The following is a 17,600-nucleotide window of genomic DNA, read 5'->3' as shown; positions in this document are numbered from 1 at the left end:
TAACATCGCCGTTTCCTTTCTTCAAAACCAATTTTTCGTAGACCAGCGCTGCGGCATCAGGTCTCAGCGCTTTGCGCACTACACGACATTCGATCAGAAGCGCTCATGAAGAGTGTGGCGGCAGCACAACGCTGCAGTAACGGAGTTCCATGATCATCTAGCGTTCCTAACATCACAAAAAGGAAGAAAATGTTGTTTGGTTTGGTTTGAGGGGTTCAACGTCCCAAAACAACTCAGACAATGAGAGACGCCGTAGTGAAGGGCTCCGGAAATTTCGACCACCTGGGGTTATTTAGCGCGCTCTGACATCGCACAGTACACGGGCATCTAGAATTTCGCCTCCATTGAAATTCGATCGCCGCGACCGGGACCAAACCCGCGTCTGTCGGGTCAGCAGCCGAGCGCCGCAACCGCTGGGCCACCGCGGCGGCTAAACGTTGTCACGTGGCGCTTCCTTGATGCTGGCGTGGCTGTGGTAGGCAGCAGTGTTCGACCCAGCGTGGATTCTTTCCCGAACACGAGGTACCGACAAGCGTTTAAGCTAAATATTTAAACTACACTTGCCGTTCGCGCTCATCAAGCGAAACGTGGCGACTGCATTGCCATTCTACTCGGCGCTCTGCCTGAATTCGATAGCCAGCATTAAACACAGGTTGAAGTCAAACGTGGCCGTCGTATAGGGGGGTACTGCAGTAACTTCGAACACACAGGGTTCTTTAAATAATTTCGCGTATACATCGAAACGGCGCCGTCGCTCTTAGACTTTGTTCCCACGTCCTCTGGCTAAGGCACCTAACGCCTAACCACTCTAGCACGTGGGAATAAAATGAATTAAACGGATGCATTAATAAATATATAGAGACATAGGTAAAAGCCAGAAATGTTGACAATTCGCTACACTTCTTTACTCGCCGCTTTCTGGTAGCTCAGTCATGTGGATGGATCTCTGAGCTGAAACCACGGATTTGCACAAAATGGGAAATGAATGCTAACAGCGCTCGTAACTTTTTCTCACTTTGTACGCCCGTGACATTGGTATGCGCCTATGTATTTTCCGAACTAGACCCTCTCGGCAAAGTAGCTTCTAGGACTACTTGGGTTTCGAAGCGGAGTTACCCTCCACTTGCAGTCTTCGAGTTCCACAGCGCGCGTGTTCGAGACGCGCCGGGACTTTTCGTTCCCATAAGGTGAAGGGGTAACGCGGTATCGTACGACGATTCCCTTTAATTCCATACAGTTTTTTTTATTTATGCGTTCTTGGAGGCAGAAGCGCCGGCACGCGCCTGACGTCTCCAAGAGCAGCCAATGACGACGGAACACGTGCAGCTCGTGCCGTCGCATATGAGCCAATCGCGGAGCGGAAAAAGTCCCTATAAAAGAGTAACAGCGCAGCCTTTTTGCCTTTCTCCAGGGGCTCGGCACACAGTCAAGACGTCCGTTCCGGTGACTGCCATTTGTGTTTGTGGCCCGCTATCTAAATGGGGAAAGGAAAGCGCAAAGACAAGAAGAAAAACGACTCAGCTGCTGGACCTCCAGGTGCGTAGCGAATTTCCTTTTGGTTCTGTGGCCTCCGCCGCTGTCGTTTGGGCGCTCGATCCCTTTGTTCATTTGGCGTCACATGGTGGTCGCTTTAGGCCTAACCTCGTGGGCTAGGATGATTGTGTTCTAAAGCATTAAATTTTTGCGAGAAGGCTGAACGAAATTCAAGAGCTTCGTTACCCGTTTGTTTTCGCTATTATGCACCGTCATTTTTATTTAAGCGTGAGTGACCGTGACTTGAGAGAAAAAAAAACGCGTTTGGTTGAGCCGAAGTGACCTCGAGAGCCTTTATATCGCGTTAAGGTTGATTCACGTGCAAGCGACTGAGCGAATATAGCGATTGAGCAGCGCGTTGCAGCGAAAAAATTTAGATAGTTTTTGGAACCTCTTCACTCTGGCCGCTTCCCCCGCCGCGATGGCTCGAAACGGCTTTGTGCGCCGTGGCGGCAGAAATCAATAGCGTTTCCGCTTGCATGTGAAGTAGCGTTTGGATTGCGTACGTCGCAAAAGCTTCGGGTTCGCGCCGGCAATGGGCGCGCTGCCTTCGGGCGCTGAAGAGCCTTGCTTTGTTCGAACAAAATGCGCACGCTTAGTCAAAAGGCTAAGCCTTCAGCTTGCTCAAGCTCCAACCCGCGTTGTGGACATTGCACTCTTTCGGTATCATTAATATTAGTCTATTTTGTTATGACAACCAACGTTTTGCATTGATGCTGCTGTCTCGGGAATATATGACCTAGCGGTAGCATTGCTGTACGACAGAATGTGTTCGCAATGAACAAAATTACTAACTTCCAGGGATGCTACCAACGTCAGTGCTAACAGATTATGTGAATTACCTGACCGAAGCGCATAACCCAATTCAAAGGATCGCGTCGCTTCGCATCACGTCGTTTTTTTTTTTTGATAGAACAAATAAAAGGGGGTCCAGCCAAGCCGCGCATTTGTGACCGGCGGCGCGTTCCTGCCGAGAATGCCTTGCCGAACGTTCGCCTTGCGCACGCGCACTGTGCGTCTCGCCGCTCCTCGAGCACGCGCTTCTGCACGCGTCGCCCGTGCCCCTGTGTGTTCCGTCCATGCTGCTGACCTGACACGGAGCAGGTGCTGTGGAACGCTCTTCCGCTTGATCAGTGCCTTGATCCACGGCACGTTTCCAAGCGCTGCCGTCTCGTTTTAGTCCGTTCTTGGTACATAGCAACACCTCCGTAGCTCCGCACCCTAATCCCCTAAGCGCATTTACGATTTCTTTATGGTTTATTTGGGTTTAACGTCCCAAAGCGACTTAGGCTATGAGAGCCGCCGTAGTGAAGGGCTCCGGAAATTTCGACTACGTTGGGGTTCTTTAACATGCCCTGACATCGCACAGAACACGGGCCTTTTGAATTTCGCCTCCATCGAAATTCGACCGCCGCGGCCGGGATCGAGCCCGCGTCTTTCGGGTATCGCGTTTCAGCGTCATTATTCTGTTTCCAGTGCATTTTTTGCTTGGGCTATCCGGATTACCCACCGCGGTGGCTCAGTGATTAGGGCGCTCGGCTACTGATCCGGAGTACCCGGTTTCGAACCCGACCTCGGCGGCAGCGTTTCGATGGAGGCGAAACGCAAAGGTCCCCGTGTGCTGTACGATATCGGTGCACGTTAAGGATGCCCAGAAGGCCGAAATTATTCCAGAGCCCTCCACTACGGCACCTCTTATTTTTCCTTTCTGCACCCAGTCCTTCTATCCCTTCCCTTACGGCGTGCTTCAGGTGTGCACCGCGATATGCGAGACGGTTACTGCGTCTTTTTTTTTCCTCAAAAACCAATTTTCAATTTTCAGCAAAGGTCTGTCTTTCCCCGGATTGTGGTCGCTGTTTATCGCGACTGCGTGTCTCTTGTTTCTAGGTAAGAGTGCGCACTCTATGGGGCTGCCGGGTGAAATCAAGCCGGCTTAACAGCTTGGCGTCCCGCTGTGTGGTGCGATCAGTGGCAGGGTTTTGTTGTTGTGGTTGCGACTTAGGGAAGAATGAAAAGCAACCCGCCCACCAGCTCAAGCTGATCCACAATCGCTACCACGGGCAGACAGTAGTAGAGGTAAACGAGATTGAGAGGAAAGTTTGGAAGAAAGGACTCGCAACAGCCGCCTCATCAGAATTGACGAAAATGGTTTAGCAACAGGTACCCCCCGTGGCAAGCAGCCCTCGCCAAATGTGCGGTAGCCCCTACATCGCAGCTCAATAGGGCCGCGCAGCCATCTAATCGTCCCCTTCCTGTGAAGGGAATGCTTTACTATTACCTTGCGTAGCTGCTTCGCCGTATAGGAGAGTTTTACCTTGAACCGAGGAGAAACCACGTGACAGCTATGACGTCATTCAGCCGCCACCGCCGCGTTCATTGTGATCATTGCAATTGGCGTTGACGATGTTCTGGACTCCGTTGATTTCGAGGAAAGGCAGGGATTTGGGGAAACGTTTCCCACAACCAGCATGTGTTGACATTCTCCGTGACAGCAAGCGTTATCCGCGGTACGAAAGGTGCATTCTTTACGCCTGATATATAAATGAAAAAAAATTGATGCCCCATTATAGTTGTCGGACCCATGGAGTATCTCTTACGGGTCCAAGTTGGACTTATTTTTGGAAATGTGGCGAGGAGTTTGAAGGATGCTTCTTTCCCGCCACCGGTTGGCCCGGTATTGCACTACCTCTGGGATCGGCCTTGCCTTTAGCGCGTCTTTACTATCCTGTCTTTCTGTCCCATCTTTCAACTCTCCTACTGTCTGCACGTGGTAGCGATTGTGGCTCGGCTTGAGCCAGTGAGCAGGCCTGTGCACTTTCCTTTCTTTATTCCTGGCAGTAACAGACAGACAGACGACCCATTACGACAGACGGTAAATCGGAATTTGAGCGCAGCTCTTCGCAAGCCGCTTGCTACCGCTTGGCAGATTCCTGTTGCGTTGCTAGCGACCCTCCGGCATCGTCCCGTAGCAGCCGCCTTCCGGCTGTCCATTCCTCTCGCCATGTCAGGTGGCGCTTCGCTCTGCTGCTACCTGCCAACACGTCACCTGTCACACTGAGTAACACGTCACCTGTCAAGTAGCATATGTTACACCGACTACGACGCGGAACGCAGGAACGGGCTTCCCTTTAAAAGTAGGGAAACTAAAGAAGTCACTGCAGTTGAACACTAAGCGAAAAGCTTCACCACGTTTGGTAAAACAGTCGTCGCATAGGCCGGAGAATGGCCTTCAGCCCAACTACGTTAGCCATGTATGACCGTACGTGGTACAGTTATGGCGTGGAACTCTTGACCTCTGCCCTTGACCCATGACCTTTCGTTGACCTCTGATCTTTGACCTTTGACATTAGGTGACATTTGGGTCCACCTTTGACCCTAAATACATTTGATGGGGGTGTAAGACCATGGGATACTACGTCTAAGCCACGTGGTCGTGTGGGTACATACTATAGAACGGCTGTCCATGCACGCGCTGCCGTGGACAAGCCTCAGGTGCTTAGTAAGCGTCCTTGTTTTCGCTGAATTCCAGGGTTAGCGAAGTTAAATTTAAAATTGTTTTTTTTTTGTTCTCAAGTATACAACTAGAAGGAAAGCGTGCGCGTGTGTCGAAAATATATTGAATGCGCGGCGGGAGATTTCTTGCTGCTTCGTTGCTGTGGGGGGAGGGCTGATCACATTTGTGTGAACATTAAGACCCTGTGCGACAGCTAGGGCCTCGCACTCAGTTCTTCCGTGCAAAGGGTATACGACGATGTTTGGGGGCGCTTCGTGTTTAGTCGTGTGTAGTCACGGAGCATGCCATTGTCGGCTTGCACAGCGTCTTAGTTGGGACGGCTATTGCGACGTATGCTCTCGTCCACAGTATACTGAATTTTCGGTCACTGACCATGTCAGATATGTTAGCTGAAGTCAGCTGACCACATTCACATGGTCAGTAAACCGAAGATTCATTCTGCTGAACTGACCAGACGGCATACCGTCAAACCCTCGACTAGGTACTCTATACCATCTGTCTTTTACTGTTGAGCAGACAAGGGAAGTGACAAGTGGTGCTCGTTATGACATACATGACAGATGCCAACAGTGACCGAACCAAGAAGCATAGGGGATGTTTTTTTAATAATATGTGGTGTTCATCCGTGGGAGCTTAATACGGCAAAAACTTGTTAAAGAGTCTGGGTCCTTGGAGTACGCCTTCATCGCAGAGGACAGCTTTGAAGGCACCTTTAAAGTACTTGAAGGACTCAGGACTGAGTGCAAGATTGTGAACAATCAGTGTGTGCTCTGTGTACCCTGCAAGTAACGGCCGACGGACACGTGGAAAAGTTATCATATCCCTTTGTTCTCTTCCTTTTCTGTCTCTCCCTCCGTTTCACTTCCCACGTGTAGGGTAGCATACCGGGTGTCGCCTAGTTAACCTCCCTGCCTTTCTGTCTTTCTCTGTCTCTCTCTTTGCGACGTTAAACCCCCATGGAAAAAAAAGGAAACTTTTTAAAGATAATTGATTTTAAAGGAGACGGAAAACAATTACATGCCGCCGTTGGTATCCGAAACCCACTACCTCTGAATTTAGCGTCCGGTGCTCTACCAACGGAGCTCCGGCGACGGCTGTCCAGTCTTCAGCTTTCGGCGGTGTATATATGCGTGTCGTAACGATCGCTATGATCGCAAACGCAGCAGATGTATCAACGCTACGTTAAACGGGCATTTTCGGCTCGCAGCGGTGCCTTCGGCCAGCGGTGGCAATCAAGCCACCGCTCCTGCTCCGTCGCCCGCCGGTGCCACCGCTCCTGCTCCGTCGCCCGCCGGTGCCACCGCTCCTGCTCCGTCGCCCGCTGGTCCGTCGCGGGTTTCGTTCGCGCAAGCACTACAGCAGGGCGCTGCGCCCAGCCCGCAGCCGCGCGCCGTCAGCCGCGGCCCGACCCCTGCCGTGGAGCCCAGAGCTCAGCCCACCGCGCAGCCCAGAGCTCAGCCCACCGCTCAGCCCACCGCTCAGCCCAGCGCCTACCGTCCCAGCTATGGGGCCGCCGCCGCCGCAGGTGACGCCAAGGTAGCGGCCAGCAGCCCGCGGCCTGCATCCGCAGCAGCCGCCGTGAGTCGCAGTCAGCCGGCAGCAGTTGCCCTACCACCGTCGCCTCCATGTACGCCGCCCGTTGCGGTAACCGAGCAAACCCCCGAAGCTGGAGACCAAGCCACTCCAGGCGACGATGTCAGGATCAAGGTGCGTACTGTTTTCCGAAAAGGGCTTCACCTTGGGCCATGGCATGTAGCTCGTTTAACCTCGTTATAACAAAGTAGAAAGTTCGTTCGCGGCTGTTACTTCTTCGTTATATCAGTTGTTTCGTTATAAACCGCTTCGTTACAAAGGGCTTTATCTGTTAGCTTCAAGGCAAGAGGAAACATCACCTTTCCAAAACTTCGACTTGCACAGACGGTACGAGAACCAAACCCCGGTATAATACAACTCAAGAACGAATCAGCATATGCCTCTTGAAATAGGCCCTCCAGCCAAAGGCGTCGACTGGTTCTCATGACTTCATGGTTAGACAATCCTCTTGGACGTGCGCGACATCTCAGGGAGTGGCATATGAAAGGAGATGAACCACCGTTTAATCAGATTGAGAGCGGCGTCCGGAGGATCGGCCGACGCCGTTGGCTGCAAGGCTTCCTTCGTAGGGCATCCGTTGCTTCTTTCTCGAATTGCAGCCGACTATGCAGGGCTTAGTTTTTACTAACAAAAAGTTCTGTGGGTAGCAAGCATCGTGGTAGTGATTGACGTATAGGGCGCTCTGGAAGTGAAACATCAGATTTAGCCGCTGAGAAAGTCAAGATATTGAACAACGTTTGGGAACCGCAATGGGTTCCTTGGTCAACAATGAGATAGACAAGGCGAGTGGGCGAAATTTAAAAGGAAAGTTTGTGACGTAACGACCGTATTTAGATGAGTGGTTGGAACCTGACCGGCCCCGCCGCGGTGGCTCAGTGGTTAGGGCGCTCGACTACTGATCCGGAGTTCCCGGGTTCGAACCCGACCGCGGCGGCTGAGTTTTTATGGAGGAAAAACGCTAAGGCGCCCGTGTGCTGTGCGATGTCAGTGCACGTTAAAGATCCCCAGGTGGTCGAAATTATTCCGGAGCCCTCCACTACGGCACCTATTCTTCCTTTCTTCTTTCACTCCCTCCTTTATCCCTTCCCTCACGGCGCGGTTCAGGTGTCAAACGACATATGAGACAGATACTCCGTCATTTCCTTTCCCCAAAAAACCAATTATTATTATTATTAACCTGACCGCGGCAGCTGCGTTTCGATGGAGGCGAAGCGCTGAGGCGCCCGCGTGCTGTGCGATGTCAGTGTATGTTAAAGATCCCCAGGTGGTCAAAATTATTCCGGAGCCCTGCACTAGGGCATTTATTTCTTCCTTTCCTCTTTCACTATCGCCTTTTTCCCTTCCCTTACAGCGCGTTTCAGGTGTCCGCCGATATGTGAGAAAGGTACAGCGTCATTTCCAATCCCCGATTGCCAATTTTTAATTCTCACAGTTTCTTCTGTGAGGTTCAGGGCCTCAGTCGTCGCCTGGATAAAGGGTGGCTCGAAGAATTGGTGCGTCGTCAAGTTTAGCCTTTGGGTTCAGTACTTACGCACCGGCGGCCGAGTGTTGTGTTGCCAGCGTGTGAAATTCTTTTTAAAGCGGAAGCTTTACTGGCCGCAGGTTGAGCAGTTTCGCGTGATTCCTGGAGAGCCGTGCTGCGCATGCACGAGGAGCAGTGACGTCACATGGCGCATTTCTCTCTCTCTCTCTCGATCCCTACTTACCACTGTCCATGCGCCACTAGTAGCACCAAGCCACAGGTGTTCCGCCGCTGTGCACCGCAGCACATTTCCTCAAAATCCAACTTTAAATTTAGTTTCCTCTTTCCCTCCCTCCTTTATCCCTTCCTTCACGGCGCGGTACGGGTGTCCACCACAGTGAGACGGTTACTGTGTCATTTCCTTTCCTCAAAAACCAAATAAAACAAGTGAGCCGGCGGCGTTCATAGAGTTCATTGGCGTTGACAACTTACCAAAGACCGTTCATTTTCACGAAAGGAAACGCGGGCTAACGGCTCCGTGGGTCAGTGGAGATCTCAATCTCGCTTTTCGCTTTGTATATCCTGGAATAGCGGAGCTAATCCAACCCGCCGCGGCGGCTAAGTGGTAAGGGCGCTCTGCTACTGATCCGGAGTTCCCGGGTTCGAACCCTACCGCGGCGACTGCGTTTTTATGGAGGCTAAACGCTAACGCGCCCGTGTGCTGTGCGAAGTCAGTGCACGTTAAAGATGATAGCCTTAGCTGCTTATACGCCGTATAACTCAATACAATACACTGCAATACAATGCGCCGAACCGGATTTTTTTATGTAGCACAGAACGTGTGAATTCAAAATAAATATTTCCATGATTACTAGATCCCAAAACTCATCACGCGGAAGAAAATTTTCATTTTTGATATCAAACGATTCTAGGCTTAAACCTTGGCTGTATTAAAAGTTTTGTTTTATGCCGGAATTCTGACCCACTGCGGTGGCTCAGTGGTTAGGTCGCTCGGCTACTGATCCGGAGTTCCCGGGTTCGAAACCGTCCGCGGCGGCGGCGTTTTTATGGAGGCAAAACGGTAAGTAATAATTTTAATGGGTTTTGGTTGAAAGGAAATGCGCAGTATCAGTCTCACATATCGTTGGACATCTGAACCGCGCAGTAAGGGAAGGGGTAAAGGAGAGAGTGAAAGAAGAAAGGAAGAGATAAGTGCCGTAGTGGAGGGCTCCGGAATAATTTCGGCCACCTGTGGATATTTAACGTGCACTGACGTCGCACAGCACACGGGCGCCTTCGCGTTTTTCCTCCATAAAAACGCAGCCGCCGCGGTCGGGTTAGAACCCGGGAACTCCGGATCAGTAGCCGAGCGCTCTAACCACTGAGCCACCGCGGCGCGTAAACGCTAAGGCGCCCGTGTGCTGTGCGACGTCAGTGCACGTTAAAGATCCCCAAGTTGTCGAAATTATTCCGGAGCCCTCCACTACGGCACTTCTTTCTTTTTTTTTTCTTTCACTCCCTCCTTTTCCCCTTCCCTTACGGCGCGGTCAAGGTGCCCAACGGTATATGAGACAGATACGGCGCCATTTCCTTTTCTCCAAAAACCGATTAATATTATTATTATTATTATTGGGCTAATCCACATTAAATTTTCTGGGGGGGGGCGGAAGAAATTGGCGCAGTACCTGTCTCTCATATCGGCGTACACCCGTACCGCGCCGTAAGGAAAGGACAAAGGAGCGGGAATGAAAGAGGAAAGAAAGAAGTGCCGTAGTGGAGGGCTCCGGAATGATTTCGACCACCTGGGAATCCTTAAAGTCCACTGACATCGAACAGCACACGGGCGCCTTAGCGTTTCGGCTCCATCGAAACGCAGCCACAGCGGTCGGTTTCGAACCTGGGAACGCCGGGTCAGTGATCGAGCACTCTAACCACCGAGCCACCGCGGTGAGTGCATTGTCTTTTTTAGTCACTCGTTAAATGCTCTTTTGCTCGAAGTGAAATGGTGCACCGTCGAACCCAAACATCCACTCTGGCGAACTGATGTTTCCTTGGGCTGCACCTGTTGATTTTTATAAATTACGCGCCTGCACATTCTCAATTCACAGAAAACTTCGTGTGAATGTTGTTCATCTTTCGCTGTTAATGGCCAGCTGCGGCGTCTTTTGTTGGCCTCCACGAATGCCGAAATTTCCACGGTAATTCCTTGTGCCGAGCTTCGCCGCCGGGCGTCGGTTTGTCTCAGCACGAATAATTAAATTTTTCGAATTTTGTCGTCCCAATCGAGACGATTTCTGCGGGCGACCTTGCACGTGTGACGTCACCAGCTGCATGCCCTTCGATATTTGCTTGGAGTTTGCGCAAGAAGAAAAAAATTGGTTGGTTTTTTTTTAGGGAAAGGAAATGGCGCAGTATCGGTCTCATATATCGTTGGACACCTGAACCGCGCCGTAAGGGAAGGAATAAAGGAGGGAGTGAAAGAAGAAAGGAATAGATGCCGTAGTGGAGGGCTCCGGAATAATTTCGACCACCTGGGGATCTTTAACGTGCACTGACATCGCACAGCACACGGGCGCCTTAGCGTTTTTCCTCCATAAAAACACAGCCGCCGCGGTCGGGTTCAAACCCGGGAACTCCGGATCAGTAGTCGAGCGCCCTAACCTCTGAGCCACCGCGGCAGGTAAGAAAAAAAATGAAGACCTTTGTTTTTGCTCATTTCACACAAACAGTGGTCTGTCGCTTACAGTCTCCAGTTTAGTCAGTCAACGCGCCGAAAGTTTTTGTGACAGTAATGTATGCATGACGACAAGCTTCTATCTTGACGTCATTCTTTGGGAGAAACCCAGTTTTAGTTTCGGCGTTCTTTGCTTTTGCTGGTTTTAAGGGCTTCTACTCAGGATTTTGAAAAACGCTTTTAAAGGCACAGAGAATTGACTCCCAAGAAATGTTATGCGAATAGGAACACAATACCACGTATAAAACATTCAAAATCGCCCACAGTTGCCCTTTGAGTGGTTCAGAAACCTTGGAAGAAATACTTCAGCTCTTGCGCTATCATGGGCAGGGTTCCCTGAATAAATGAATAAAGGCACAGAAAGAACAAGTACTTACTCTCTCGCTTTTGATGTACACCACAACCACGCAGTCCGTTTCCTTGATTTTGCAATCCACCCGATCGTCCCTGTCATATGTGCTCAAGATAGAACAAGTCTTTGAAATACCTTCCGAGGAAAGTACAGAGTAGGTCAAAAGTTCCCAGGCCATAGGGTCTGCTTTTGAGCTGTATAATCAGGCAGACATGACACACCCAAAGACTCAAAATATCCGTAGAGGGCGGAAGAGGTATCGTTCTATACTCTGCGAACCTTGATAGCATTAATCGCACCTTAAATGCCGCGATATACCGATGAAAGAAGCAAGCCCTGTGGCCCCGGAACTTTTGACCAACCGTGTACATAACCTCGCTCAAGTACTACGAGCTTTCGTCATAAACACCTGAACCATATATTCCTACATTGAGCGCAGAACCCACAATCCCGAGCGAAGGTTGGCGAGCTCCTTACAGCGACTTTTTCACGCCCGTGCATTTCTCCGCCTCGCGCTCCTGCGTATTTTTGTTCAGATGTGTCTGTCGGTTAGATTCAGAAGTATGGCAGCTATTGTGGCCGCTGCCAATAATAAGTGTCGTTTCGGCGGTTCAGGAAGCCCTCCCCCCCCACCATTACCGGGAAAATTCCCGAACGCGTCTGCAGCCGGCGGTGGGGCCGTGTGGGTAGGGCTGGCTGAAAGAGCGCCGACCTGTGAGCATGAAAAGAGTGATGAAAGGAGATAGAAATTTAGATATTGACTGCAGATAACTTCGCTTGCACGAAACATTTAAAACATTCTCAGGGGAGGATATTAATGTTCAAGCGCCGTCCTTTAATAGGCTCGCTACAACACACGGGGTGCAGGAGGCTTTCCCCGTTAAGACTCACCGGAACCGGTCCTGCACTGTAGTGTAGATCGAAGACCATTCGGCCAAACATGTGTGACGCTCAACACACGAAACAGTGCGTGCATACTTACTTCTTCATGCCCTGCTCTAATTACCACCAATCACGCCGCAGGAGCTCGAGCGAACCCTGCCCTCTCACTTCCCGCGGCGGCCCGCCCACGGCCAGCTGGGCCGGACCATACAACTTCTTGCCAACCACTTCAGCATTGAGATACCGACCGGCAGCGTCTACCACTACGACGTCGACATCTCCTCGGAGACTGCCAAGGAGACCAAGGTTCCTGAGCAGAAAAAGTACCGATGCCTCAGTACAAAGATCAACAGGATAGTCATCGAGCTTCTAGTAAAGAAGTACCGGCAAGACCTGGCCAACTGCATCCCGGCTTTCGATCGCCGCAAGAACCTGTACACGCGCCGTCAGCTCAACTTCCGCGAGCGTACATTCACAGTCGACCTCGAAGAAGACCAGAGAAGCCAGAAGTTTACCATCAAGATCCAGTATGCAGCCACCGTGAACCTGGATGCCCTGCATGGCGTCTTCCAAAAGCGCGTACAAACTGTGCCCCAGGATTTCCTCCAGGCCATCGACATCGTCTTGAGGCACAGCCCCTCGATCAACCTTGCGCCGGTTGGACGCTCGTTCTTCAGACCGCCGGGACCCAACGAGTACAATGACCTCGGAGGAGGCCGGGAGGTGTGGTTTGGCTACTACACGAGTGTTCGACCCGCCCAATGGAAGCCCATGCTTAACGTCGACATGTCAGCAACAGCATTCTACGAGCCGCTTCCACTGGTAGACTTCATGTGCAGGTTTTTCAGCGACAGCCGGCGTGTGTTGACACCCGCGGACTTACGGTCATTGCGCGACAACCAGTACGTGCGGCTGGATAGGGAGCTCAAAGGACTCCGCATAAAAGTGACGCACCTTCCGTACCCGCGCAAGTACAAAGTGGTCAAGATCACGAGGGAAGCTGCGAAGGACATCTATTTTGAATCAGAAGGTAGTCAGATCTCCGTCGCCGACTACTTCCAAAGCCGCTACAGGCGCTTGTCGTACCCGAACTTCCCTTGCGTGCAGAGTGGCAGCCCGACGCATCCGGTCTACATTCCACTGGAGGTGTGCGAGCTGGCCGAAGGCCAGCACTGTCGGAAGAAACTCGATGAGAGTCAGACCGCCGAGATGATCAAGCGCACGGCCAAGCCCCCAGCCAAGCGCTTCCTGGAGATTCGTCAGTCTGTGCGCGACATGGTCAGCACCTCGGAGAAGTACCTGCGAGAGTTCGGCGTCAAGATCAACTCCGAACCCACTCAGGTTGTGGGCAGAGTGCTCGACCCGCCAACTCTGGTTTTTGAGAACAACACCATGTGCAAGCCACGCGACGGTACGTGGGATCTCCGAGGGCAGCGTTTCCACAAGGCGATGTCCATGACACAGTGGATTGTTCTCAACGTGAGCCGCTTCGCGCACAAAGACTGCCTGGACAACTTCATCAAGATGCTGATCCGCATCGGCCAAGAACTGGGCATGCGCATTGCGCAGCCGCTTGCGGTTATCACGTTCGACACAAACCGCCAGCCCATGCGGACCGTTCTCACGGAGCAGCGCCAGCAGTACCCGCAGTTGGAGATGGTTGTGGCTGTGATAACAAAAGCCACAAACTACGCTGAGATCAAGCAGGTGGCAGAGACTGAGCTCTCCCTGCGCACACAATGCATCTTGGACAACAACGTTGTCCAAAAGTGTAACGCATCGCTCATCCAAAACCTGTGCCAAAAGATCAACGCCAAGATGGGCGGAGTCAACAATAGTCTCCTGATGCAGGAGAAACCCAAGGTATTCCATAGGCCCGTGATCGTCATCGGAGCAGACGTGTCGCACCCATCGCCTGGAGACAAGATCAGGCCATCCATCGCCGCGTGCGTCGGAAGCCTAGATCCTGTACCGTCCAAGTTTCACGCCACCATTCGGGTACAGATTGAAGACTCCAAGGCTAAGGCGCGTGTGGAAATTATCAAGGACCTGAAGGACATGGTCAAGGAATTGCTACTGGTTTTCTACCGCACCAACGGTTACAAGCCCCTGCGGATCGTCTTCTACAGAGACGGAGTGAGCGAGGGGCAGTTCTTGGAAGTCCGTAACCATGAGGTAAGCAACTGCGCCTACTACAATACTGTGCCCACTAAACGCTCATCTTGTTAAGACAGCTATACCGCATTCAATGCCGCTAGCGTCATTGGATAACCTTTTGTCTTATGACAAGCGGACTTGCTGTGCATATACGTAACGGCACCGAATAGATCTCCACAGCGCTATAATTTCAGGACATTCGGGACATTCATTTCTGGAGACGTCTTCTCGGTGTTAGTTGACGTCAGCTTGATCGTTTCTCTTCAAAAGGTGGTAAACATCCAAGACTGAGGCTTGTGGTTGGGTTTTGTGCGTGCCCGCTCCGTGTCTCACCCCTTTTACGCTCGGGCGATATTAACGGCTGTGCATTTGACCGTCCGTTGAACTGAACGACAGTTAGGGGTGCTATACCAGTGCCACAAGGTCATGTTTAATGTCATTAATTACTTAGTGATCAAGTTTTAACGCCATCGGAACAGTGTCACGTACTCGTATTGAATGGCATTAGACAGACTAACTGCCGTTTGCGACCTACTGAGTTCGCCACAACTCATTCGCCCGAGCAGTGTATACTCTTATCCCCATTCCGCATGCAGAAAGATATGCAACTTTTTTTGTGAGAAGTTACTATCCTGTGGATAATGGTTTATTCATAAAGAGCACCATTTTTACCAGCAATTCCGAAGTACTGTTAGCCTGTGAGGTAGCTGGCACGCGAGTTCTACTTTGGCAAGTTGTCAAGCAAGAACAGTGCCATTTTCTACAAATTTATTTTTATATTATATTTGAATGACATTCTTAGATACTGGCTCATTGACACTGTTTATTTTCAGGTGATTTTTTACTCCCTTGAAGGCGTTATCATCACCGTGAATTTATTTATTTATTTATTTATTTATTCATTCATTTACAGATACCTTACAGTCCTCAGGAGAGGCATTGTGTGTGTGTGAGGGGTGGGGGGGTCAAATACTGAAATTTGTACAACATAGCTTAGATATAACAAAATCATATAGTAAAAGTACATCAACCGTTTTTTTCTTATTTCTCATTCGTTGATGCTTTATGATGTGATAGCGTGAAAAGCGGGGCATGTTTGGGTACTATTTCTGCGATCTTGTCTCTAAATTGAACCCGCGGTTATCTTCTACTGACCTGTCTTGAAAAGATGGCGCCAGGATATTATCAGAAAACACTTGAAGTTCGTCATTTATTTGATTGTAATCTCCTCTGTTATAGTGGCGAATCTGTAATGTAAATATATCTGTCAATAATAATGTCATTAAACCTGGACGTGTACTGCCAGCTCCGAAAATAATGGCATAGACAAACTTAAGGCTACAAACATCTGCGGTTATTTCTAGTGCGCGTGTGGCACGGGTAATAAAAGGCAGCGCCACCTGCTGTTGAGATCTCAGCTCAGTAGGGGGTTGTAGTTAGACCAGTTTACTGACCCACTGCTTCGGCCGAGTGGGCGGCATTTCCGGCTGCCACATCTTGCTATCCTGGCTAATATGTCTCACTAAGAACCAAGCGGCTTTTCCCCCTGAAAGGACTCTCTTGCAGCCAACGGCGTAGACCATTTCTCATGAGCCTTTTAAGGTAACCATGTAGGAAGTGGCAAAAGGAAGGGGTTAGTCTCCCCCCTCACATGAAAGACTATTGTCATTGTCACCACGCTCGCTGCATTGTCCACCTTGCAGGTTCGTGAAAACCAGCTGGCGCCATTGACAGGAAGGGGGTTCTTTTGCGGGGAAAAGCGGCTTCATTCTTTAGTCGTATCCAGAAAAAAAATGCCGCGAAGTGGTACCAGGAAAACAACGGCTGAGCGGTGAAGCCGGACATTCCTCTACTGAATTTTCTTGGCTATGTGTGGTTGTTCACTAGCGGCATACTCAAAAGCCAACCTTGCACGGAAATTTTGGTTGAGTGAAGTCAAGTAGGGAATCAATTTTTAGAGCTATGTATAAACCGATCACGTGATCCAGAATGTGAACCCCGTGAACTCAATTTAGCGGTGTGTGCCGAGAAACTGCAGCCGACTGTTATTCATTTCAGCGTCAGTTGGAAAAGCTGCACTTCCGTTGAACTGAACGGTAGCTGAAACTGCTCCTTTAACCAGAGTACTACCGATAACCGCATTGCTAAAAAAAACGCTGTTCTTCGCCGTACAGTTTTTCTCAAACTGCAATTGTGTAAGATAGGACAGCATAGTTCGAAGGCCTAAAGTGTTTTGTTTGCATTCTGTACCAAGTATGTATCGTGATTCGTCGAATGGCCTTTAATCCCTGACCATGTTTTTATTTTGTTTCCGCTCTCGAATCTCCCAGGTGAGCGCCATCCGGCTGGCGTGTGCGGAAATGTGTCCCACCGAGACCTACGAGCCACCACTGACGTTCATCGTGGTCCAGAAGCGGCACCACACGAGGTTCATGCCCGCCCACGACCGCGACGGCGTGGGCAAGTGTCGCAACGTCCCACCAGGCACGACCGTAGACTCGGTGGTCACGCACCCGCTGGACTTCGACTTCTTCCTCTGCAGCCACTTCGGCATCCAGGTGGGCGACCGCTTCTCCGCTCTTGTGGCTATTGTGAGCGGGAACAAATGGTCTGCGGTGTTTTCGTTTATGAATTTACGGAGGAAATAGTCCGGGCGCCGGCGTCGCCATAGTCGCGTCGCGTTGTTAGTGCGCTACAAACACCGGGAGCTCCTGCGGTCGAGGCCTTCCGCAGCTTGAGAAAACGGAAGCATGGCCTCCGAGATCGCCTGCCCGCAAGACCATGACGGAAGCTTTCCACTTCACGTTGAGGCCACCAGGAGCGCAGTGAGTGACTGTGACGTCATCGTTCGTCCTTGAGGAAGCGGTATCGGAAGTTGCGCAAGGGGGACCTCTAGGGCCAGCGCGGAATGATGCTCTCACGTGGATGTGGTCATTAGCGTTTATTTTGGGAGTGGCGTCTACTGAAACATTGAACGCATAAGGTTAGGTGAAAAGAGAAGCGCTTGATGTTCGGCTGGGCCTGGTTGCTCGTACGTTAAAACGGGACGCGGCTTTGAAGTCTCAAAAAACGGCCAAAAATATATTTTTTAAAATAGTCGCGTCGGCTTGTATGCCTCGTTTTTTAAGCTGTCCCGAAGTCGGGACAGCGACATAGATGACGATGACCGACCAATGCACTGATGACAGCCAACCAGGAAATAATAGTTATTCACGGTATTTATTGGCTCGAGGGCATTTAAGGCCAAATAAAGCCAGAAACATGTTGTGCATGCAGCATTAGAAGCAGGGCGAGCGCGTGCTGTGCTCATAGGCACTGCCGGTTTTTGTATATTGCGTTTAAACACTCTCCTTCCCACGTAATGTGTGCCAGT

The 17,600-nt window shown here is 50.8% G+C and overlaps 1 protein-coding gene across 1 annotated transcript; it reads left to right on the top strand.

Moving 5' to 3' along the window:
* Nucleotides 1-1,422: 1,422 nt before the first annotated feature.
* On the top strand, nucleotides 1,423-15,938 carry LOC144102200 (uncharacterized). The gene is made up of 4 exons (XM_077635511.1): nucleotides 1,423-1,536; nucleotides 6,255-6,754; nucleotides 12,212-12,536; nucleotides 15,931-15,938. Exons 1-4 carry the CDS (start codon nucleotides 1,479-1,481, stop codon nucleotides 15,936-15,938), a joined length of 891 nt encoding a protein of 296 aa, XP_077491637.1. The 5' UTR covers nucleotides 1,423-1,478.
* The last annotated feature ends 1,662 nt before the right edge of the window (nucleotides 15,939-17,600 follow it).

Source organism: Amblyomma americanum, chromosome 8 (assembly GCF_052857255.1).
Source record: "Amblyomma americanum isolate KBUSLIRL-KWMA chromosome 8, ASM5285725v1, whole genome shotgun sequence".
NCBI classification, from domain to species: domain Eukaryota; kingdom Metazoa; phylum Arthropoda; class Arachnida; order Ixodida; family Ixodidae; genus Amblyomma; species Amblyomma americanum.
Note: the sequence above shows the minus strand (reverse complement) of the source record. Positions and strands in the feature narration are given on the sequence as shown.

What these genes read in the sequence shown, in the direction of transcription:
- LOC144102200 (XM_077635511.1), top strand. Translation starts at nt 1,479, where the DNA reads ATGGGGAAAGGAAAGCGCAAAGACAAGAAGAAAAACGACTCAGCTGCT. An exon ending in CTCAGCTGCTGGACCTCCAG is followed by an intron (nt 1,537 to 6,254) that starts GTGCGTAGCGAA and finishes TTCGGCTCGCAG; the next exon opens with CGGTGCCTTCGGCCAGCGGT. An exon ending in GCGACGATGTCAGGATCAAG is followed by an intron (nt 6,755 to 12,211) that starts GTGCGTACTGTT and finishes ATCACGCCGCAG; the next exon opens with GAGCTCGAGCGAACCCTGCC.